Source organism: Raphanus sativus, chromosome 7, assembly GCF_000801105.2.
Source record: "Raphanus sativus cultivar WK10039 chromosome 7, ASM80110v3, whole genome shotgun sequence".
NCBI classification, from domain to species: Eukaryota; Viridiplantae; Streptophyta; class Magnoliopsida; order Brassicales; family Brassicaceae; genus Raphanus; species Raphanus sativus.
The window spans coordinates 7,199,488-7,223,230 of NC_079517.1; the positions used below are offsets into that span (position 1 = coordinate 7,199,488).

General features: G+C 34.4%; 6 protein-coding genes across 7 annotated transcripts; 3 read left to right on the top strand and 3 right to left on the bottom strand.

Annotated features, from left to right (window-relative positions):
- Positions 1–4,322: 4,322 nt before the first annotated feature.
- On the top strand, positions 4,323–6,048 carry LOC108815092 (serine carboxypeptidase-like 47). The gene is made up of 6 exons (XM_018587753.2): positions 4,323–4,650; positions 4,724–4,867; positions 4,989–5,139; positions 5,227–5,574; positions 5,676–5,809; positions 5,906–6,048. Exons 1-6 carry the CDS (start codon positions 4,525–4,527, stop codon positions 6,005–6,007), a joined length of 1,005 nt encoding a protein of 334 aa, XP_018443255.1. The 5' UTR covers positions 4,323–4,524; the 3' UTR covers positions 6,008–6,048.
- Positions 6,049–6,276: 228 nt separating this feature from the next.
- On the bottom strand, positions 6,277–6,741 carry LOC130497780 (uncharacterized). Its single transcript, XM_056990943.1, has one exon. The coding sequence runs from the start codon at positions 6,739–6,741 to the stop codon at positions 6,277–6,279; it is 465 nt and encodes a 154-aa protein (XP_056846923.1).
- Positions 6,742–8,368: 1,627 nt separating this feature from the next.
- Positions 8,369–8,848, bottom strand: LOC108815094 (uncharacterized). Its single transcript, XM_018587755.1, has one exon. The coding sequence runs from the start codon at positions 8,846–8,848 to the stop codon at positions 8,369–8,371; it is 480 nt and encodes a 159-aa protein (XP_018443257.1).
- Positions 8,849–10,937: 2,089 nt separating this feature from the next.
- On the bottom strand, positions 10,938–11,933 carry LOC108815093 (uncharacterized). Its single transcript, XM_018587754.1, has one exon. The coding sequence runs from the start codon at positions 11,931–11,933 to the stop codon at positions 10,938–10,940; it is 996 nt and encodes a 331-aa protein (XP_018443256.1).
- A 1,114-nt stretch (positions 11,934–13,047) lies between these two features.
- Positions 13,048–15,702, top strand: LOC108842180 (uncharacterized). Of its 2 annotated transcripts, none has more exons than XM_018615015.2 (10): positions 13,048–13,475; positions 13,564–13,837; positions 13,939–14,029; positions 14,106–14,230; positions 14,326–14,407; positions 14,476–14,599; positions 14,678–14,841; positions 14,933–15,047; positions 15,127–15,279; positions 15,352–15,702. In XM_018615015.2, the coding sequence occupies exons 1-10, from the start codon at positions 13,284–13,286 to the stop codon at positions 15,499–15,501; spliced, it is 1,470 nt and encodes a 489-aa protein (XP_018470517.2). In that variant the 5' UTR covers positions 13,048–13,283; the 3' UTR covers positions 15,502–15,702. The 2 variants fall into 2 exon arrangements, with proteins under 2 accessions (XP_018470517.2, XP_018470518.2); XM_018615016.2 differs by having other exon boundaries at positions 14,476–14,593.
- A 2,759-nt stretch (positions 15,703–18,461) lies between these two features.
- LOC108833025 (uncharacterized) lies at positions 18,462–23,349 on the top strand. The gene is made up of 4 exons (XM_018606479.2): positions 18,462–18,510; positions 18,612–19,997; positions 20,079–22,985; positions 23,213–23,349. Exons 1-4 carry the CDS (start codon positions 18,462–18,464, stop codon positions 23,347–23,349), a joined length of 4,479 nt encoding a protein of 1,492 aa, XP_018461981.2.
- Positions 23,350–23,743: the final 394 nt, after the last annotated feature.

Here is a 23,743-nt window from a genome sequence, read left to right on the forward strand (position 1 = left end):
CAAATGGCCAAACTAGTAAGTGTTTAGATAGATTCCATATTTTTAATGATTTTTGTTTCCTTTTTTTTGTTTTTGGCAATTCTTACACCAAACATAAGTTTACATGATCTACCTTATACTTTTAAGGTTTGTTAACTTGTTTGTCTACATAATTTATGGAAAACACACATTAGATGTACTTTTATGAAATTGATGATTTCATTGTAACTTGGCAAAGCTATATACACATAAATAAGTGGTACAACTGAGGTAAATATATTTATTATGTGGTATAACTAATATTTTTCGATTTCACCGTCAAAGTATAACTATGCACAAACGGGTACAACTCACAAACTAGTACAACTATGTACAGAATGTACAACTAAAAAATTGGTACAACTACTTGTTATTTTATTTAATATTGTTTTAAATGTTCACAACGTTTTAAATGTGTATCACATTTTAATCATTGTGGTTGAACACATCAGTAATACTGGTATAACTAGGACAACTATTCAGGTTCTAAAATTTAATATATTCTATTGTGTACTACATATAAAAAAAACAATCAACTGGACAAATTGGTAAGTGTTTAGATAGGTTCCTTTTTATTTGTAATTTGTTTTTGTTTTTTTTGGCAATTATAACACAATTACATTTGTTTGCATGTTTTACCTTATACTTTTAAGGTTTGTTAACTTCTTTGTCCACATAATTTTTAGAAAACATACATGAAATATATTTTAACAAAATTGATGATTTAATTTTATTGGGGCAAATGCATGTACACATAAAGAAATGGTACAACTGAAGTAAGTTTAAATTTTATGTGGTACAACTAATAATTTTTGATTTCATTGCCAAAGTACAACTATGTACAAACCGGTACAACTCAAAAACTAGTATAACTATGTACAAATCGGTACAACTCAAAAACTAATATAACTATGTATAAACCGGTACAACTCAAATACTAGTACAACTATGTTATTTCATTTTGTATTATGCATCATGTTTTAAACGTGTATCATGTTTTAAACATTATGGTTGAATACTAAATCAAGTAGTTATACTAGTTGTACCTAAATACATGATTTTTTTAATAGTGTTTACAATTTTCTAGATCCGCCACTGATGACTATTATTATCATAGTTCAAACACCAAACATGAATGCTTATGTATCATTTTAAACTCATGATGGCTTTTGTATCATATTTTGGAGTATACTCTTCCAATCTTCTTCTACTGTAACCTTTTTCAGTTCGACAGTTGACTTCTTTGGCTTGGAGAGCAAAAAAAAATGAAGATAATTTTTTCGTAAATAGTACAACTAACATTGATATGTCATTTGCAAAACATAAGAATAAAAAGCTATTTGAAATCAGATACAAAAATAGAACTAACATCGGTATGTAATATCGAAACATTGGTACTACTACTATAGTTAAACCAGATGCACAAGTTGAACTATTATTATCATAGTATAAACACTAGACATGAAGCCTATACATCACTTTCAAATCTGTGAGGGCTTCTATATCATTTTCGCAGTATACTATTTTAAATCTTCTTATATTGCAATTTTTCAGACTCCACACTACAACTTGTACAACTAGTACAACCAATTAAATAAATTATTATCCAAATGAATATTATATACAACAAAATATTCACGTATTTTGATACATGCATGAGAGGAAAGATTAGAATAACATGTCTCATTTGTTGTACATAATTATCTTTTCTCGAATCATTCATACGCTGAAAAACCAATATAACTATATTAGTTACAGAGTTGTACTAGTTATACGGGTTTCAGTTTTACTAATTATACAGGTTATACTTATTCTAGTTGTCTTATAGGATATTACAAAACATATCTAAACCTACTATAACTTTTTCTAAGCCTTGCAGTTGCTTTTTTAGGCTTCGAGAGCTAAAAGAGTGAAGATAGATATTTTTAAAAAATAGTACAACTAGTAAAATAAAATCTTTATCTAAATTAAATATTATTAGAAAACAAACTATTAACATATGTTGACACATATAGGCATGCCTAGACCAATATTTTTCATTGGTTCTGCAACATCATCTTCTATAGCATCATTAATATGCTGAGAACAAAACCAAATATCACCATATCAATTGTAAATTCGTACTAGTTATACGCGTTATACTTGTACCAGTTATATTGGTTATACTCAATCCATTTGTACTAGTTATACTTGTTTTAGTTGTACTAGTTATACTAATTCGAGTTGTATTAGTTGTACTAGTAATACTCTACGTTTTTCTTTATTTTGAATCTAATACGTAAAATATGAAATTTGATTCTGGGTAAGTTATAATTGATTAAATATGACTATGGATTGATCAATTTGAGAAATAAAAGAGAAAATTGCCAGATAGTTGAAGAAATTTTTTGATTTTATTTTAAAGACTAAGAACCATTGATGGAGAAGAAAGGGGGAGAAGAAGAAGAAGAAGATTTATGGTTAGTTGGGTCGGATTTTGGGTGGGTCGGATTCTGGGTCGGATAAAAATGGCACAAGTTAGTAAATATGTTTAAGTCTTTTGATTTTTTAGTAATTTTACTTAGATTTCTATTTAAATTTAAATGCAAAATAAAAAGGAAAAGAGATGGGTCTAATCCAGATTTTTTGGACCCCAAGTGGTCTATACTAGCATTTGAATTCTCGGTAAATATAGTATTTAATAAAAAGCATATGTTTAAAATAATCCAGTGGCAGACACCTGTAAATATTATTAAAGGAGAAGGACACCTCAAAAAGGGGCCTTCTGTTTTAATAGTATTGATTTTTTGGAAAAAGTCAATAATCTGATTTGCGTTTTTAAGAAAACAAATAGCTTAATTGTGGTAACTAAATTTATATATATTAGATGATTTTTCTGTGCACATGCACAAATATAAAATTAATAAAATAAGTATACAATAATTGATTGTTATTTACTTTTAATTTTAAATTAATTTATAATTTTATGTATAATTTACATTAATAATATTATATTACATAATTAGACATGATTTTAGTTATGTTTTATCTACTCGATTTTGTTATTTACAGTTGATTTAGTTATCACTTGGATATATTGGAGTGCATATATTTATCTAAATTCAATAATAATACATTTTATTTTAAATATACTAAAATTATGATTAATTTTCTTATTTGCATTTGTGTTGTTGTTGTCTTAGATGTGTAAATATATTTGAAGAAGATTATATATGACTTAAGATATATTGTGCTTAAAATGACATAATATAAATTAAAATATCTAATTCCAAATTACATATATTAATATAACGATAATATTCTACAATTTCATGGATATATATAAAATTTACAAAAGAACTAAATTTTAACAGTTGGTTAATATGTTTTGAGTTATCCTATAATTTTATATTTATAAAATAAATTATTATTTATAAAATTATATATTTGTATTATAGTTAAATCTATGATATTAGATATAAGTTGGACGAGTCGAGTCACTCATATTGTGAGTATCGTGAGTTAGATATATTATTTCAAATTCAAACTAAAGTATACTTATTTTTATTATAATTAAGTAAAATAAAAATTAATTTTATTTATCGTTTAAATTTACATGTATTTTCATAATATTTATCAAATCATATGTTTATTTCTTAAAACAAATATTAGAAAATAAAGCAATGATCATTAAGATATTTTTGGAAGCTTATGAACACATATCACTAATTACAATAATTAAAATATTTTATAAATTCTAAATAATTTTATGCCTTACATTTATTAAATAATAAACTGAAAATTATTTTAAATAATTTTAAAAATAAGAATTCCGATTTGCTTTGGTATTTTGATTATGGTTATATTAAGTTTCACAAACATAAAATTTTAAAGCAAATTATATTTTTATTTATTTAAAAATATTTTTAATGGAAGATTTTTATTTTTTGAATTTTCCTTTTTAATGAAATCATATTATATATATATATATATACATATATCATTTTTTTTTGCTTGCTGTAGTTTTTTGAAAAGTTGGTTATAAAGAGAAAACTTTTTTAAAAGCAATTGAATACAACTGAACCATTGATAATGCAAAAGAAACATCCAAAATAGTTTAAATTTCTTGCGCTAATGCAGAGATTTAATCCCAGTGACTAAATCAATCATCAAAAAGATGATGAAGTGCCAACAGGAATAACAAAAGAGATACATAGATAATATAATAAATTCAAACCAAACAGAAAACATATCAATCAACAACATCATAAGTAGGTTCTTCTTTAATAACCAGCTGTCGTTGGGAAGCCTCGATGCCACTTGCAATGTTGTTATTGCCTCCGTTTTCCTCGAAAACTCTTTCTTCGGGTTCGATCATCTGAGATTGGTCTATCTTACGAAATCTTTTTTTGTTCCTCGCGTTGTATCTCTTTGCTTTTTCTTCGACCGTCTCATTCTTGTAGTGAACCGAAGATATATGCGCTGCAAACTTTTGTGAAGTATCAAACACATTATTGCATTTGGGACATGTATATGGACCGTATTTCTCATAAGGTAGGCTATGTGTCCGACCATCGTATTTCTCATATGGACACTGACGTTCTCCGGCATGACGAGACTGGTGTGAGCAATGACCTCTACAATTTCCTTCAGGTTCCATTCTTGTTTACTTCTGAAAGATTTGAACTATAATGATTTGAGCTAGTTTTGTTTTGAACTTCGGTAGGTGTTTTTCACGGAGCATCCACAACTCGTGAGGAACGACTTCTTTATCACGGGGGAATCTTATGCAGGCCACTACATTCCAGCGTCGGCTTCTCGCATTCACACTGGAAATAAAAATAATGAAGGGATTCCAATAAAACTTACGGTAAGTGTATATGAATCTTAGTGTTTTAAGCCTCTTCTTTAATCATTTTAAGCTTTTTATCTTTTTTTTTCCTTCTAATATTAACTAGATTTTTCTTGTTTAAATTCTGGTGAAAAATCAGGGTATTGCGATTGGTAACGGCTTCACCAATCCTGAGATCCAGTATGGTGCATATGGGGATTATGCGCTGGAAGTGAAGTTAATCTCCCAGTCTGATCATGAAAGTCTCAACCAAGTTTACGTTAACTGTCAAAGCTCCATAAGAAAATGCAGTAATTTAGATATGAATTTTATAGGATTTGGTCCTCTCTCAATTGCTTTGTTTTTTTTTAAAAAAGCTATAATTTTGTGAACTTCAGATATTGATGGTGGTTTAGCGTGTGCTTCTGCTTACAACGTCTGCATCAAAATCCCTTACTATATACAAGCTGAAAACGTAGACATGAATCCCTATGACGTGAGGAAGAAATGTGGGGAACTGATGTGTGATGACAATTCCAATCTGGAAACTTTCTTGAACCAAGATAAGGTAAGGAAAGCGTTAGGCGTTGGAGATAACACTTTTGTATCGTGCAACGAGACAGTTCATCAAGCAATGATAGAGGATTGGATGATTAATCTCGAGGTTAAGATCCCAACTCTTATCGAAGATGGAATCAACCTTCTAGTCTATGCCGGAGAATATGATTTCCTTTGTAATTGGCTTGGTAAGGTTTGATCTATATTTTCACAATATGTCTATGTTCTTGTTAGCTTTATTCTAGTTTTATACATTTCTGAGGGTTTGTGTTTTATTTTCTTTGTACAGGAAACTCCAGGTGGGTTGAGCAGATGAATTGGTCAGGCCAGAAGGAATTTGGAACAGCCAAGACAGTGCCGTTCATGGTAGATGGTAAAGAAGCCGGTGTAATGAAGAATCACGGTCATCTCACTTTTCTTAAGGTAATCCGAACAAAACTGATGAACATATATGACCTATTTTAATTGTAAAGTGCAGTTGACGAGAGACCTTTTTGGTAAATTCAAATTTTGGAACAGGTAAGTGATGCTGGACATATGGTTCCGATGGACCAGCCAAAGGCTTCTCTACAAATGCTTCAGACTTGGATGCAAGGAAAGCTGAATAAATTGCTAAAATAAAATAGAATGCGTCTTCGTAGTTACCACTTTCTTGCAAATTGTCTAAGCCCCATCATTGAGATGAATTAACAATAAATGATAAGTATGTCTGAATTAAAAAATAAATGGTGTTATTTTCTTTAAACAAAAAATTATTTTCAAAACCAAAATATTTCGCTTCCAGTTTCCACAGTAACTTATTTTTAATGGATTAATATTTATTCAATTGTTAAGAACTTAAGAATAGAAGTAGATGAAAATATAACATTTGAATCGAAACGTGAATTAAGTTACCAGAACCTTTCCATTATAATCGCATCCCAAGTATTCTTGACATTGTTCCAACGGTAGAACCCATTGTCTTTGGCAACGACGACACAGACATCTTTACACACGACCGACTCTCTGTCTGAGCTCTTCAATGTGTACCATGGCTGAGTGCGCAAGCCCCGTGATTCGCCGTAAAAGGTACCTACGCAACTCATCTCCTGCGACACTCTAAATCCCACTGGTTTATCATTTTTCCCAGCAGTGGGTGTGATATCATCAGTTGCATTTGGTTCGCTAGTAGGTGTAATCTCTATCATCAGCAGTTGACCCAAAGGGACGGGTTTATACATCTTAGAACCTGAGCCTTGACATGTGACGAAGACGGGAACATTAGCACGTTTCTGCATCTGGTTGGATACGATAAGAGTGGCGGTATGCGCGGGTCCGGAGCTAGCAAAGAGCACTAGGGTCATGATCGATACCATTATAAGAGTGTCCATGAATTTTGATTGTGGGGAAAAGGTGCGTTATGTAATGGAAATATATAAATATCTTTTATTTTGGATTTTTGGTGAGGTACTAGAAATTTATGTGTCACTATATATATATATATGGTCTCCCTTCGGTTTCTCAAATCTAGAGAATTGACAATAGTTAGTACGTTCTTAAATTGAAGGGTGATTAATAAATAAAAAGTGAATACGTTTTCTTAAATTGAAGGGGGATTAATAAATAAAAAGCGAATACGGTTACCAATATAATTAATGTAGACAATCTCTTGGTCTTTTTTTGTGAAAGTAGATGCTTTCATTCAAATGTTAAACATATACAAGGATACTAACAACATCCACATAGTAATGTGCAGTTTTAGGAAAATAAAGAACAAATCAAATTAAAGATAGAGACACAAGCTTAGACAAGTTTGATAGGGTGTCAATGAGAAAAACAACAATCTCTAAATGTCTTCTTCTTGATTTCACAAGGTTAAAGAAAATCTGAAAGTCTGAGTAGATCAAGAGAATGTTAATCCCACAGTGACGAGCAGAGGTTATAGCATTTTTTAATGCCAAAGTTTCCGCAGTAAAAAGCGCTGTCTCTTGGTTTGTTAGAGTTTTCTGTGACTGTTGGAACTAGATGGATAATATTTTAATGCTTCTTTTTGGAAAAAGTCAATAATCTGACTTGCGTCTTAAGAAAACAAATAGCTTAATTATAGTAATTAAATAAATAAATAAATAAATAAAATATATATATATATATATATATATATATATATTAGATAACTTTCCCGTGCACATGCATAAATATAAAATTTATAAAGTAAATATATAATAATTGATTGTTATTTACTTTTAATTTTAAATTAATTTATAATTTTATGTATAATTTACATTAATAATATTATATTACATAATTAGACATAATTTTCATTATGTTTTATCTACTCGATTTTGTTATTTACAGTTGATTTAGTTATCATTTGGATATATTTAGTTATTTTCTTTGTACAGGGAACTCCAGGTGGTTTGAGCAGATGAATTGGTCAGGCCAGAAGGAATTTGGAACAGCCAAGACAGTGCCGTTCATGGTAGATGGTAAAGAAGCCGGTGTAATGAAGAATCATGGTCCTCTCACTTTTCTTAAGGTAATCCGAACAAAACTGATGAACATATATAACCTATTTTAATTGTAAAGTGCAGTTGACGAGAGACTTTTTTGGTAAATTCAATTTTTGGAACACGTACGTGTGCTGGACATATGGTTCCGATGGACCAGCCAAAGGCTTCTCTACAAATGCTTCAGACTTGGATGCAAGGAAATCTGAATAAATTGCTAAAATAAAATAGAATGCGTCTTCGTAGTTACCACTTTCTTGCAAATTGTCTAAGCCCCATCATTGAGATGGATTAACGATAAATGATAAGTATGTCTGAATTAAAAAATAAATAGTGTCATTTTCTTTAAACAAGAAATTATTTTCAAAACCAAAATATTTCGCTTCCAGTTTCCACAGTAACTTATTTTTAATGGATTAATATTTATTCAATTGTTAAGAACTTTAAGAACAGAAGTAGATGAAAATATAACATTTGAATCGAAACGTGAATTAAGTTACAAGAACCTTTCCATTATAATCGCGTCCCAAGTATTCTTGACATTGTTCCAACGGTAGAACCCATTGTCTTTGGCAACGACGACACATACATCTTTACACACGACCGACTCTCTGTCTGAGCTCTTCAATGTGTACCATGGCTGAGTGCGCAAGCCCCGTGATTCGCGGTAAAACGTACCTACACAACTCATCTCCTGCGACACTCTAAATCCCACTGGTTTATCATTTTTCCCAGCAGTGGGTGTGATATCATCAGTTGCATTTGGTTTGCTAGTAGGTGTAATCTCTATCATCAGCAGTTGACCCAAAGGGACGGGTTTATACATCTTAGAACCTGAGCCTTGACATGTGACGAAGACGGGAACATTAGCACGTTTCTGCATCTGGTTGGATACGATAAGAGTGGCGGTACGCGCGGGTCCGGAGCTAGCAAAGAGAACTAGGGTCATGATCGATACCATTATAAGAGTGTCCATGAATTTTGATTGTGGGGGAAAATGTGCGTTATGTAATGGAAATATATAAATATCTTTTATTTTGGATTTTTGGTGAGGTACTAGGAATTTATGTGTCACTATATATATATGGTCTCCCTTCGGTTTCTCAAATCTGGAGAATTGACAACAGTTAGTACGTTCTTAAATTGAAGGGTGATTAATAAATAAAAAAGCGAATACGTTTCTTAAATTGAAGGGTGATTAATAAATAAAAAGCGAATACGGTTACCAATATAATTAATGTAGACAATCTCTTGGTCTTTTTTTGTGTGAAACCAGATGCTTTTCATTCAAATGTTAAACATATACAAGGATATTAACAACATTCACATAGTGATGTGCAGTTTTAGGAAAATAAATAACAAACCAAATTAAAGATAGAGACACAAGTTTAGACAAGTTTGATAGGGTGTCAATGAAAAGAACAGCAATCTCTAAATGTTTTCTTCTTGATTTCACAAGGTTAAAGAAAATCTGAAAGTCTGAGTAGATCAAGAGAGTGTTAATCCCACAGTGACGAGCAGAGGTCATGGTATTTTTCAATGCCAAAGTTTCCGCAGTAAGAAGCGCTGTCTCTTGGTCTGTTAGAGTTTTCTGTGACTGCTGCAACTAGAGGGATAATCTTTTAATGCTTCTTTTTGGAAAAAGTCAATAATCTGACTTGCATCTTAAGAAAACAAATAGCTTAATTGTGGTAATTAAATATATATATATTAGATAATTTTCCCGTGCACATGTACAAATATAAAATTTATAAAGTAAATATTCAATAATTGATTTTTATTTACTTTTAATTTTAAATTAATTTATAATTTTATGTATAATTTACATTAATAATATTATATTACATAATTATACATGATTTTCATTATGTTTTATTTACTCGATTTTTTTATTTACAGTTGATTTAGTTATCATTTGGGTATATTGGAGTGTATATATTTATCTGAATTCAACTATAATACATTTTATTTTAAATATACTAAAATTATGATTAATTTTCTTATTTGCATTTGTGTTGGTTGTTGTCTTAGATGTGTAAATACATTTGAGGAAGATTATGTATGACTTAAGATATATTATGCTTAAAAATGACATAAAATAAACTAAAATGTCTAATTCAAATTACATAAATTAATAAAACGATAACATTCTACAGTTTCATGGATATATATAAAATTTACAAAAGAACTAAATTTTTACAGTTGGTTAATATGTTTTGAGTCATTCTATAATTTATAAAATAAATTATTATTTATAAAATTATATATTTGTATTATAGTTAAATCTATGATAGTAGATATAAGTTGGACGAGTCGAGTCACTTATGTTGTGAGTATATTGAGTTAGATATATTCTTTCAAATTCAAACTGAAGTATAATTATTTTTATTATAATTAAGTAAAATAAAATTAATTTTATTTATCATTTAAATGTGCACGTATTTTCCTAATATTTATCAAATTATATGTTTATTTCTTAAAACAAATATAAGAAAATAAATCGATGATCACTAATACATTTTTGGAAGCTTATGAACACATATCACTTATGTTGATGACAAAAAAAAGAAAAAGAACACATATCACTAATTACAATAATTAAAATATTTTATAAATTCTAAATAATTTTATGCCTTAAATTTATTAAATGATAAACTGAAAATTATTTTAAATAATTTTAAAAATAATAATTTCGATTTGCTTTGGTATTTTGATTATGGTTATATTAAGTTTCACAAACATAAAATTTTAAAGCAAATTGTATTTTATCTATCTAAAAATATTTTTAATGGAAGATTTTTATTTTGTAAACTTTTCTTTTTAATGAAATTATATTATATATATATACATATATCATTTTTTTTGCTTGCTGTAGTTTCTTGAAAAGTTGGTTACCATTGATAATGCAAAAGAAACATCCAAAATAGTTTAAATTTCTTGCGCTAATGCAGAGATTTAATCCCAGTGACTAAATCACTCATCAAAAAGATGATGAAATGCCAACAGGAATTACAAAAGAGATAAATAGATAATATGATATAAATTCAAACCAAACAGAAAACATATCAATCAACAACATCATAAGTAGGTTCTTCTTTAACAACCAGCTGTCGTTGGGAAGCCTCGATGCCACTTGCAATGTTGTTATTGCCTCCGTTTTCCTCGAAAACTCTTTCTTCGGGTTCGATCATCTGAGATTGGTCTATCTTACGAAATCTTTTTTTGTTCCTCGCGTTGTATCTCTTTGCTTTTTCTTCGACCGTCTCATTCTTGTAGTGAACCGAAGATATATGCGCTGCAAACTTTTGTGAAGTATCAAACACATTATTGCATTTTGGACATGTATATGGACCGTATTTCTCATAAGGTAGGCTATGTGTCCGACCATCGTATACACCGCTCTCCTCAAAATCAAAACCGTCAAAAATTTCTTCAAATCTTCGACGTTTAATCACTGGTCGACGATGGGGAACATGTTGGTCATGGTGGTGCTTTGGTGAAAAAGAAAATTGGTCTAGATTCCTAGGAAAAACGGTATTGAGAGGTGTAGGGTTTAAGATGTTGTTCTGATTGTCAACAAACGTTTGAGGGTAGGTGCTATGATTGTCAACAAAAGTTTGAGGGCAAAAGGAAGGATTTGAAATGTTGTGATTCATAGCACGTTCATATTCATTTTGGGCAGTAATCAGGCTACTAGTAGGAACTATAGCAGAGTACCTTTTTGTGATAGTTTGGGTGATAGAGACTTGAGAAAGATGCGGGTTATCGTTAATAGAAAAGTAATCAACGACATCAGAGACCATGTTTGTTCTCATCTGATAAGCCGCATGTGGGTTATTGTAACCAAAAGAAGATGAATAGACATGTGAATCTTGGTAACTGTTAGAAACATGAGAGGGAGAGAACACACCATGGTGGTTTGTGATGTCAGAAGTAAACATTGACCGAAACCTTTTAGTCTCGTGATCTCCAAAGCTGGAGTTCATTTGGATGGGAACAGAACCGTGAAGATTCATAGTATTGTCACCATAAGAGTTTAAAACATTTGGAATTGAATACATTTTGTAAGTTGATCACAGAGCTTGCTTTACCTTTTGTTATTCTGTATCTTTTTATATTGGTACGAGTGAATGAAACAAGGTAAGAAATTCATAATAATCTAACAATAAAGGAAACAAATCTGTTTCAGATTTACTATTGTTGAATTATATAAGATACTATGACTGAATGTAATCTCAATTATTGAAATAAACTTCTACCAGTAAGGTAATGTATTTAGAAAAAATAAAAAATGAAATTTCCTTTTATTTACATATGTAAGTGTTAACTAGATTTTGATCCGCGTTTTAAAAGTGTGAGATTGTCTATTTTAAAATATTTAAATTATAGCATAAAATTTGTAATTAAATTTATATAATGTATTTTGTAACATTTAATAGTTAGTTGAGAAAAACATTATTTAGTAATTGTTTTCTATTGTTTGGATGATCAATATCTAAAAATGTTAATTATATAAAAATAGTTATTAATCTTTTAAAAAATTTAAATCAAATTCAAAATCTATATACTAAAACATTTAATATGAAAAGAGAAATCAGCTTATTAAACCCTCGTATCTAAGTTATGATAAGTTTATTGAACCATATATATATACTTGTTTGAATATTTTCATATCTATTTTTGAAAAGTTAAAAAAAATCCTATAACCGTAATTTAGAAAATTGTATAAAATATATTTATGTGCATAATTATATTAATGATATATATATATATACTATTTTTAAGAATTAAACAATTGATTGAAGAATAAAAAGATAAATAGGAATGTATTTATTATTGATGATTTTTAAAAAAAATAAGGCATGTCATTATAAATCATATATATAATGCCTCACTTTCCTCTCCTCTAAAGGCATCCACGTCAGATTATTATTATGGCTGTGGGACCCGCCCAATTTCCGGTTTGGTTGATAGGATGATTCGTTTGGTTTAGTTGATTGCCGTCGGTTTGGTTTATTAGCATCACTTAAACATATTGGGCTGGGGTCATTAGTTCTGTTGTGTCTGGGCCTTTCTATTTGTTTTGTTCTAATGAAAACGACGCGTTTTGACTTTTTTTTTTTTTTTTTTTTTACCACTTTGACGCGTTTTCTTAACTTCGTTGAAGTCGCCTTCTGTATGCTCTCTTTGTCTTCCTCGACGAACCTGTTCATCCTTTCCCCTTCTCTCAAGCTTTAATGTGTTCTTAAATTCGAGAATAAATGTTGTGTTAATTAGACAAAACTCTGAAACGTTTTTTTACTCTGTTGATTTCGTCTCCTATAAATAGTAGATGGAGGCGGCAGTGGTGATCTTCCACAATCACTCTCCTATCAAATTTCTCGCTTTAGCTTCCACAGAATCTCCTAAAGATGTCTTCCGCCGCTGTCCCAAACATGCCTTCCGCCGCCGCCGTGGTTGTTGCCCCAACATCGTTCGACGATCTCCGCCTCGGTAGATCCGGTCAGTTCGTCGTGGGCCGCCTCCTGCGTTTTTGGGACTCCAGAAACATCAAGAAACAAGGTGAATTCATGGGAATCACCTTGCTTTTCCTTGATGCGCAGGTATGGTATCATTTATATATGTGATTTACGATCCCATTTTTTTTGAAAACCTAATCATTCGATTTAATCTTTTTCTTTTTGTTCTCAGAACTCTGTGATCCATGGATTTATTCCTGCTGCTCGCTCCGGTCACTACCGTCCAGGTTTAAGAAGCGGTTCCATCGTGAAAGTTTCAAGCTTCGAGGTGGCAAGATGTACTAATATGTACAAGATTACCGACAGCCCATTTGTGATCCGGTTTCTCCCACAAACAACCATTGATGAAGTCTTGGTCGATGCACCTGTTATCAACCTCCAAAAGTTTATGCTGAGGAAGTTTGAGCATCTTCAAGCGCTTGCTAACACAAACTTGGAACTCCCCGGTTTATTTCTTTCCTATAGATGATTCTGAAAATAAATCTTCTGCTATTTGTAATTATAGTTAAGTCTCATACTAAGACAGTATATGTGTTTCATGTTGCAGATGTTGTCGGAATGATTAGTTCCGTCCAAGGTTCCGATCTTTCGGACACTAGAGTGACGACTCGAGTTGTTGTGCGTTTCGTCGTCGAGCCGTAAGCCACCTAAAACTTTTTTAACGTAACTTTTAATTGCTAAAATAGTGTTTTTTACAATCACTTTTAATTACAGTAATGTTGAGGTGTATCTGTCCTTATGGGATGATGCTGCGGCCACCTTTCGGGGACTCATCAGTTCAGGCGAAGGAACCAAGTCTGTTATGGTGGTCACAACTGTGAATCCCAAAATCTTTGGAGGTTTGTAATATATGTTTAGATTGTTGGTTCTAATTGATTTTCGGGGGAAAAAATATTTCCTGAAAGCTTAGTCGGACAACACTTACTCTTTGCAGGTAATCTGTACCTCAACTCCACACCAGCAACGAAATTTTATTTCGACTTGAATCTACCAGCCATCGCCCAGTTCACAGCTGGGTAATAATACAGTTATATTACATTGATCTTTGAGTGGTCACTTACTGACATATATCATTCGTGTGCAGCTTAAGCGGACCAGTTGGTGAAGCTTTTCCTTGCATCGACACCAAGGAGAGGATTAAGAAAAAGGAGAATGTCTCCATCGGAGATCTAACCAAATTCATCTCCAACTCTGATGAGCAGGTTCAAGTAATATATGTTTACGGTATGAATTTTGGTCTAAGATGAAATGAGGCTTATAGATAGCTTGACGTTTGGTTTGTATAGACTCAAGAAGCAGAATTCATCTGCAAGGCTCGAGTTCTTGAGGTTCTCCAACATAATGGGTGGTCCTTTGTTTCATGCACTGGCTGCAGCAGAAAGTTAGATCAATCAGGCACCTCCCTACGTTGCAACCGTTGTGTTAACGCCAACGTCACCGGTGTTATAAAGTGAGTATTTCTATCAGTTAGTCTCGGAATCATATTTTATTGGAGACGTTTTTGTTCCGTTCTGATCACTTATGAATCATTTTTCCCCCAGGTACCGAGTTGAATTGTCTGTTGATGATGGGAATGACAATGCCACTTTTGTGGTTTTCAACAGAGAGATGCTTAAGCTCACTAACAAGGATGCTGCTACTCTGACTGTTGAAGAGGTTTGTTTTCAGAAAACAAACAAAAAAACAAACCCTGGCAGTTCATTGTCAACACTCGAAATGTTTAAACTTATTGCAGATGAATGGTGGTGGAGGCGAGCAGCTCCCACAGTGTCTACAAGACCTTGGTGGAAAAGAATTTGTGTTCCATATCCGTGTAACCCCGTTCAATTTCACCCCCAACCACCGGACTTTCACTGTTTGTGGAATAAGTGACCACATCGAACCTGAGGTATTATATATATGATTCTGTTAAATTTTATCTTAACTGCCGCATTATAACTCATGTTCATCTGTTAACCAGACTTTCAACACCAAAGAAGCTTCCATTGTTGGTGGAAAGAGTGGCGAAGCATCTGCTTCCGGCAGTACCTTGGTTGAAGGTGGAGGGTATGAGGCAAATCCAACCGGTGGTGAGGTTAAGGAGGGTAGCCGTAAACGTCCCCGTGAGTGAAGCTACTAAGCTGTGATTCCGTCAACCCAACTCTGCTCCTGTTTTTTTTAATTTCCCAGTACCTTGAATAACTATGCATTTCTTTTTTTGGACTTTCCAGTTTTTTCAGTTTCGAGTTTTGTTTGTAAGCCAATATCCGGCTTTTTACCTCTTACGAGGAAACACTTTTAAATTTAATATGATGGGTTGACGTTTTATTAAGTTCCATTGGAAGAAAATGCACAAAGTGTTATTGTGCCTACAGTCCCTGATGGCACTATGCACGAAAGTCAGGCAACCAAAGAAAATTAAACAGGTCATCATATAAGACTTAGTTAATTAGATTTTTAAAAAGTTAGAACGCATAATAACATTATTAATCTGCAGAATAATATCTACAATTCGTCCTCAATTCGTGTGTCCACTCTGTCACTCTTGGTAATAGTTATCTACATATTGAGTATTAACAAGATAAGGGAGTTATTCAGGGGTTGAAGACTTTTACAAATACGAATCAATCAATACAAGCCTGTTCAAATTTGTATTCGACTACTGACTATTTATGTTAACAATATAATTGGATTGTACATTTAAAAAAAACAACCTGTAACGTGTGACGCAAGTTATTACTATCCAAAGAATAAACACTTTTTGATATTAAATTTCCATACGAATTTAGTAAAAGGATCAGAACAATTATGCAGCTACGTTCTGATATAAAATAGTTGACAAGTCATGCTAATAATTATGAATAAAAAACATTGAGGTTGTATAAGCCATTTTGAAAAACATATATATTTTTAGAAAACTAATGAATTTTGGGGTTATTTATATCCATGCAATAAGATTTTAAAAACAATTTAATTTAAATATGATTATATATTTTGATTTAAAGAAATCTCTCACATGATTAATCTAGCTACTGGCCAATAAATTTATCAGTAACAAATACATTATACTATGACGGGATAGTCAATCGTTTGATGTATAGGCGTTGTGACTAGCACAGAAAACATAAGTGTCTAACTAAGAGTTAGGAAATACGTTACTTTGCATTAACACGAGACAAAAGCCCAACGATCTCCATTCTTCTTCTCTTCCATATAAATAACCATCGAATTGAGCACACCATTATCCTCTCCACCAGAAAAATATCCTCAAATTCAACTTCAACTCGCTTACATGAATCCCAAAAAAAAGGATATCATGACCCTTGAGACCATGCCTAATGACATGCTCATGGTGATTGTTACCAAGGTTGGGGCCACCTCCTCTGTTGACTACGTCAACACTATCACCTCTTGCAAGTCACTAAAATTTGGTTTTCACAACCATTTTGTCGCCAGAGATCTGAATCTGGCACCGCTGATTAAGACACCCCTGCTGGCTTATGACTACCCAGATCTCATGGAGAGCTGTTTGAAATCCAACAACGTGGGTGCTAACTACATCAAGGGCCTGCTGGAGTTCTTCGACCGTGATAATGAAGTCCTTGGTCTCCACCACCTACGCCTATCCTCTAAAGGTGGTCACAAAGAAGCAACATTCATCTACGGTGTTGTCCTCATGGCGTTAGGAATGACTGAAAAAGGTATGGCAATCATTAACAACCTCAATGATAAGGTAGGTGTTATTATCTTGGACAGTTTGTGGACTAACATCCAGAACTCACTGAGGAATATCAATGTGACCATGAAACCGGCGTACGTGACCTCGCTTAAGATGATGAAACCTGTTCTCCCATGCCATCCTCATGACATGAACACGTTCTGCCCCACGTGCTTTTATTTCTTCTTCATGTGCGAGTTCTTCGAGTTCGTCATAGGTCTCAACCCTCTCTAGAACGTAGTTGACGTGAAGTGTTCATCACGTTACAGAGCGCATGTTTTACTTTTTGGTGTTACTTCTCTTTTCGCTTTTAATTCGATCAGTGTGGCATCCTTTGCTTATGTGAAGCGATCAATGTCCCAATTTACTATTTTCTATTATGTGTATGAGTTTATAACTCTCATCTTTGTTTCCTGTTTCCCCTTTTCACTATTTAAATTGCCCAAGAAATAAGTTAATCTTCCTCTGTTTTAAATAATACCAACAAATATATTCAACGTACGGATTTCAATCACGATGACGTCCTCCCCAAGCATAACACAATTTCACATTGTAATCCAGAAATCAAAAAAAAAAAAGGAAATAACAATAAACCTGGTGGAAGAAGTAACTATATGATTAGAAATTAAATCGCTACAACCTATTAATCACCACTGTTACATCGAGAATAAGAGAAAATCTTCTATTATTATTTATGTAAGAACCATCTATCAAACATCTAATATTATTACTCATAGCTACCATACGAAATATCTTTAGGAAGGAGAACGCTGATCATATACACATCTGTAAGCATAGTCCACTAACCTTAAATCCATGGTGGGGAAAAAAAACGAACAGGCGTAATGAATGATGCTAGACTTGAAATCCCTCATCCTTTGACGTACCGATTAAACTTCATTCACAGTTATTGAACAGTTTACGTCCGTTTAACAACTCAACGTTAATACGTATCGCCTTCCAAACCTAGCCCCTCAAACGATTAAAAAATTAAGCTGTGTAGATATTAAACAAACATCTGGGGAAAAACAGCTCTGTTTTCAAACAGAATCTTCTGAGTGAATGAAAGCGAAAATGGTCGTTCCACAAGCAGCTGCCGTGACTCCACGATTTCCAGGACAAAGTCAATATCAAATGCATAACTCAGGTTTCAGAACGCTTTTGTATCACTTACAGCAGATTTATGAATTTTTTTAAATATAATTAAACAAGATTTCAATTTACAGAGCATCAACCATTTCAGCAAAGTTTTGCATGTTCTCTCTGCAAACGTAAAGGTCTGCTTTTCCTATTACATGGTTAACATTGTCTACATAACATGAACACTATTAAAAGAACAACACTCAACAGGAGAACAGCGGAAAGCTAGACAAATGAGGAAGGCCATTATTATAGCTAGAAGACAAGCGTTCAAGCTAAAGAGTATTCCTCTTCCCTTCACAACAATTACTATGTCTTTGGTTCCCTGCCATATATCACTAAAACTTCGGCTCACTGTATTTTGCTGTATCAATAAAATGCAGAGATCACTGAAGGTCCGCAGCCATCGAGACGGAAAGGAAAAAAAAGTAAAACTAATGACCTTCAAGAATGCCCATATTGTCGTGCTTTGGTATGGGAACAAGAGAAAAAAGGCAGTAGAGGCAGAGACAGAACTCCCCTTTTCAGTATATGTTGTCAGCAAGGTCGTGTGAAGCTACCAGCCGAACCACATCCTCCTTCTTCATTAGCATCACTACTCTCCAGTTCTGCCCACTTCAAGCAGAACATCCGGACGTACAACTCGATCCTTGCATTCACGTCTATGGGAGCTAAGTTTGATTCCAAAGTGATGCACAAGGCTGGACCGTTTACTTTAAGGATACACGGTCAGAATGCCCACAAGATAGGATCATTGGTACCAGAAGCTGGGAAACCTCCAAAGTTCAGCCAACTCTACATCTTTGATACAGCAAATGAGGTTAAGAATAGGATCGCTACCGTAAAAAGAACACCAAAAGCAGGAGAGCTTGATCCTGATATTGTTAAACAGCTGATTGAAACAATGGATGCCAACAATTGTTTGGCCAAAGTTTTCAGAAAGGCTAGAGATGTTCACGAGCACAGCAACTGCCCAGAGTTCAGAATAAGATTGATAGCCCAACCAAAACGTGGCCGTCAATATGATATGCCTTCAGCTGATGAGATAGCTGGTTTAATTGTTGGCGACTTTTCAGAGGATATGGGAGATAGAGATATCATTGTTCAACATAAATCAGCAGGACTGCAACATATAAGTGATATGCATCCACTCTACATGACACTGCAGTACCCTCTTTTGTTCCCTTATGGCCAATCAGGGTTTCACGAAAACATACAAGTTGTCAACATTGATGGATCCACTCGCCAAAGATCTTACGTCACGAAGAGAGAGTACTTCGCTTACCAGATGCAAACTCGGTTGGAAGAGGGCATGACAATTGTAACCTCAAAGCGGCTACTCCATCAATATATAGTTGACGCCTACACCTCCATTGAGCAAGAAAGGTTGCGGTGGTTCAGACTAAATCAAAAAAAGATTAGAGCGGACCTTTACAACAATGTCAAGGATGCAGTCATTAAAGGAGACACAAATGCCAAGTCAATAGGGAAGAGAGTTATATTACCTGCTTCTTACACAGGAAGTCCGCGTTACATGGCTGAGAAATACCATGACGCAATGGCTATATGCCGGTGGTATGGTAATCCTCATTTATTTATTACCATGACCACGAATCCAAAGTGGGCTGAAATCACCAACCATCTACAAATGTATGGGACTGACGAACCAAATGATCGTCCGGACCTTGAATGTAGAGTCTTTAAAATGAAACTGGACGAGCTGATGTCTGATTTCAAGAAAGGGTTATTCTTTCCTCGAGCAAAAGCAGGTTATAAATCTAAAAAATTTCCTTCCTACCTTTCCTCTTAACATATATATAATTAATAATAACATATGTCTACCAATGCAGAAGTCTACACCATCGAATTTCAAAAGCGAGGCTTGCCACATGCTCATATACTACTCTGGCTAGAAGGTGATTTTAATAATCCTACCAGTTCTGAAATAGATAAAATAATCTCAGCGGAATTGCCAGATAAAGAAACAGATCCTGAAGGTTACTGTTTGGTGGAGCAACACATGATGCATGGTCCATGTGGCAAAGATAGACCAAGCTCCCCTTGCATGGAAAATGGTGTGTGTTCAAAGAAATTCCCCCGCAGCTCTGTTCCTCACACTCAAATCAATGACTCTGGTTACGTTCTGTACCGGCGGAGGCAAACTGACCAAGTTGTCAAAAAAGGAAACGTCAACCTCGACAATTCTTATGTTGTTCCCCACAATCTTCAAATCCTGAAGAAATACAAGGCTCATGTTAATGTTGAATGGTGCAATAAGTCAACCGCGATTAAGTACCTATTCAAGTACATTACTAAAGGCGTGGATAGAGCAACGTTCCTGATTCAAAAAGATGGAGATCAGGTTGCTAGCGACCAAGCAAGCACATCAGAAAAACCAATAAATGAAATAGACAATTGCTTGGAAGGTCGGTACCTGTCTGCTTGTGAATCTATGTGGAGAACTTTTATGTTCGATATTCATCATAACAGCCCGGCAGTACAGAAGTTCCCAGTCCATTTACCTGGTGAACAAACAGCAGTTTTCGAAGAGGATGAGGACCTAGAAAACGTGGAAGGCAGATATACACATGGGAGAACAATGCTTACTGAATGGTTTGAGATGAACAGGCTGTACGAGGAAACAAGACAGTTGAACTACATCCAAATGCTTACCATGTATGTCTGGGACAGCACAAACAAGCTTTACTCTAAACGGAAACAAAAAGGAACAATCGGCAGACTTGTGAACATCCATCCCAATGCTGGTGACCGATATTACCTTAGGATCTTGGTGAGCATCGTAAAAGGAGCTACATGCTACGATGATTTATACACTGTGGGTGACACCAAACATGAATCGTTCCAAGCTGCCTGCTTTGCCAGAGGATTGCTTGATGGAGACAAAGAATGGCAGGATGCAATGACTGAAGCGAATCAATGGTCTTCACCTAGCTCTCTCCGCCGGCTCTTTGTATTGATTCTGGTTTTCTGTTGCATCTCAGACCCCCAAAAGCTTTGGAACAACACATGGCAGTTTATGGCCGAAGATGTTTTACGCCACCAGCGAAGGATTCTCCGATTCCCACAGCTCGAACTCAGTCCACATGAACTCCAGCAGTATACTCTGATTGAAATAGAGTCTCTCCTGCAAAACCATGACACTTCACTTACTGAGTTCACGGGGATGCCTCTTCCGAGCCAAACAATATTAGAGGATATGAAGAGAAAAAAATTGGCTCAAGAAAACCAGTTTGACATAGCAGAAGAAACTAGGATCCATCAACTTATGTTCTTCAAACTCAACGATGAACAAAGGATTATATATGATGAGGTTATGACATCAGTTTTGGAGAAGCAAGGGAAATTATTTTTCATAAACGGAGCAGGAGGTACAGGGAAAACGTTCCTATACAAAACCATCATCTCTGCTTTACGATCAAGAAGTAAAAGAGTTATACCTGTTGCTTCGTCTGCTATAGCTGCTCTCCTCCTACCAGGAGGTCGCACTGCCCATTCAAGGTTTAAGATTCCTTTGAAGCTATATGAAAATACTTTCTGCGAAGTTAAAAGCAGCACAACCCTCGCCAACTTCTTAAGCCAGTCGGATCTCATTGTCTGGGATGAAGCTCCAATGGCACATCGCCATTGTATTGAAGCCGTTGATCGCACGCTACGAGATATCTTATCTCTCTCCGATAATGAAGCTTCACAGAAACCCTTTGGAGGAATAACTGTCCTACTAGGAGGTGATTTCAGACAGATTCTTCCCGTCATCCCACAGGGCACACGTTCTGAGACAGTTAACGCAGCGGTTAACCGTTCCCATCTCTGGGACCAATCCCATGTTCACGTCCTGAACAAAAATATGCGAGTCAAATCAGAGGAAATTGATTTTGCTAAATGGATTTTACAAGTCGGCGATGGGAATGCAACCCTGGCGGCTCGGAAAGAAAGAACCCAAGATACAGCAGAAGATCAAATCGTTGTCAACGAGTCACTCCTCCTCCCTGCGACTTCTGACCCTCTTTATAGCTTATGTCAATCTGTTTTCCCAGATTTCACAAGTGACTACAAGGATTTGGACAAGATCAGGGAAACCGCTATATTAACTCCAAAGAATGATACAGTAAATGAAATCAACACTTACTTGCTATCAAAAATACCAGGCATAGAAAAAGAGTACTTAAGCAATGACGGCTTTGCTGAAGATGAAAAACATTCAGGAGAGTTTGATTTATCCTACCCACTGGAATATCTCAACTCACTGGAATTCCCAGGATTGCCAGCCCACCGAATATGCCTGAAAGTAGGTGCCCCGATCATGCTCCTGCGCAATATAAACCAACCAGAAGGGTTGTGCAACGGCACAAGACTTATAGTCACGCATCTAGGAGAAAGAGTAATAAAGGCAGAATTGCTTACTTCTTCGTCGTCTACGCAAACAGAGGTACTGATTCCTAGGATCATACTATCTCCGACAGAGTCCAACCATCCATTCACCTTCAAAAGACGCCAGTTTCCAGTACGACTATCGTACGCGATGACAATAAACAAGAGTCAAGGTCAGACATTAGCTAAGGTTGCTCTGTACTTGCCAAAACCGGTTTTCAGCCACGGTCAACTCTATGTGGCGCTTTCAAGAGTGACCACGCCAAAAGGACTGAAGATTCTGAACATAACCACTCCCTCAGGCATGACTAACACGGTCGCAAATATTGTGTACAGAGAAGCATTCGCTGGCTTGCCCCAGACAACAGGTATGTAACACGCCCTTCTCTGTTATGTTTAGTTAACAAATGAGAAAACCAATCCTCCAACATGTATAGTGACCCAATTAAAATTGCAGGATATGAAAGAGACGAAGAGATGCAGGAATAATGTCTTACCACTCTCAATATCAACCACCAAGGTCAGCAATCGATTTCAAAAAAAAAACCATCCCCGTTAATTGAGGTTATACCAAAACAAATTAATCATGCAACAGGATTGGTGCCTTCTTCACAAACCCGTTGCCGGAACCTCAATGTCGGAACAGCAGAAAGCTATAACTGTTTTCTTGTCGGCATAGAAGAAAAGTCAATGTCGGAGAGAATGACGATATACATGGTTTTAGCTTTTTAATAAACAATATTATCCCTTTTAAGGCCCAATACAATTTCGAATCAGTTTTTTATCTATCTAACCGTATAACCCATTACGGCCCAATTAACTACAACTTACCTCTGCCAAATTAAACCTCAAAACACTGCCGTTTCATACTTAAACACAATTACAAATTTTCCTTTTCTTCTTCCTCTCCGACCTAGCAAAATCAAATTCAGTAACCAAAGCCTCTCTCCTATCCTATTACATTATCAAATGCTTTTCGTATCCATCTCTTCAGTTACTTCTGATGAAATTAATCATAAATCCAACCATTTAAACTTACTAGAGGCGAAGCCCCGCGCAAGCGCGGGGATGTTGAAATCGACAATTGCAAGTTTTGGTGTTGTTTTTAAATAGAAGTCGCATGTAA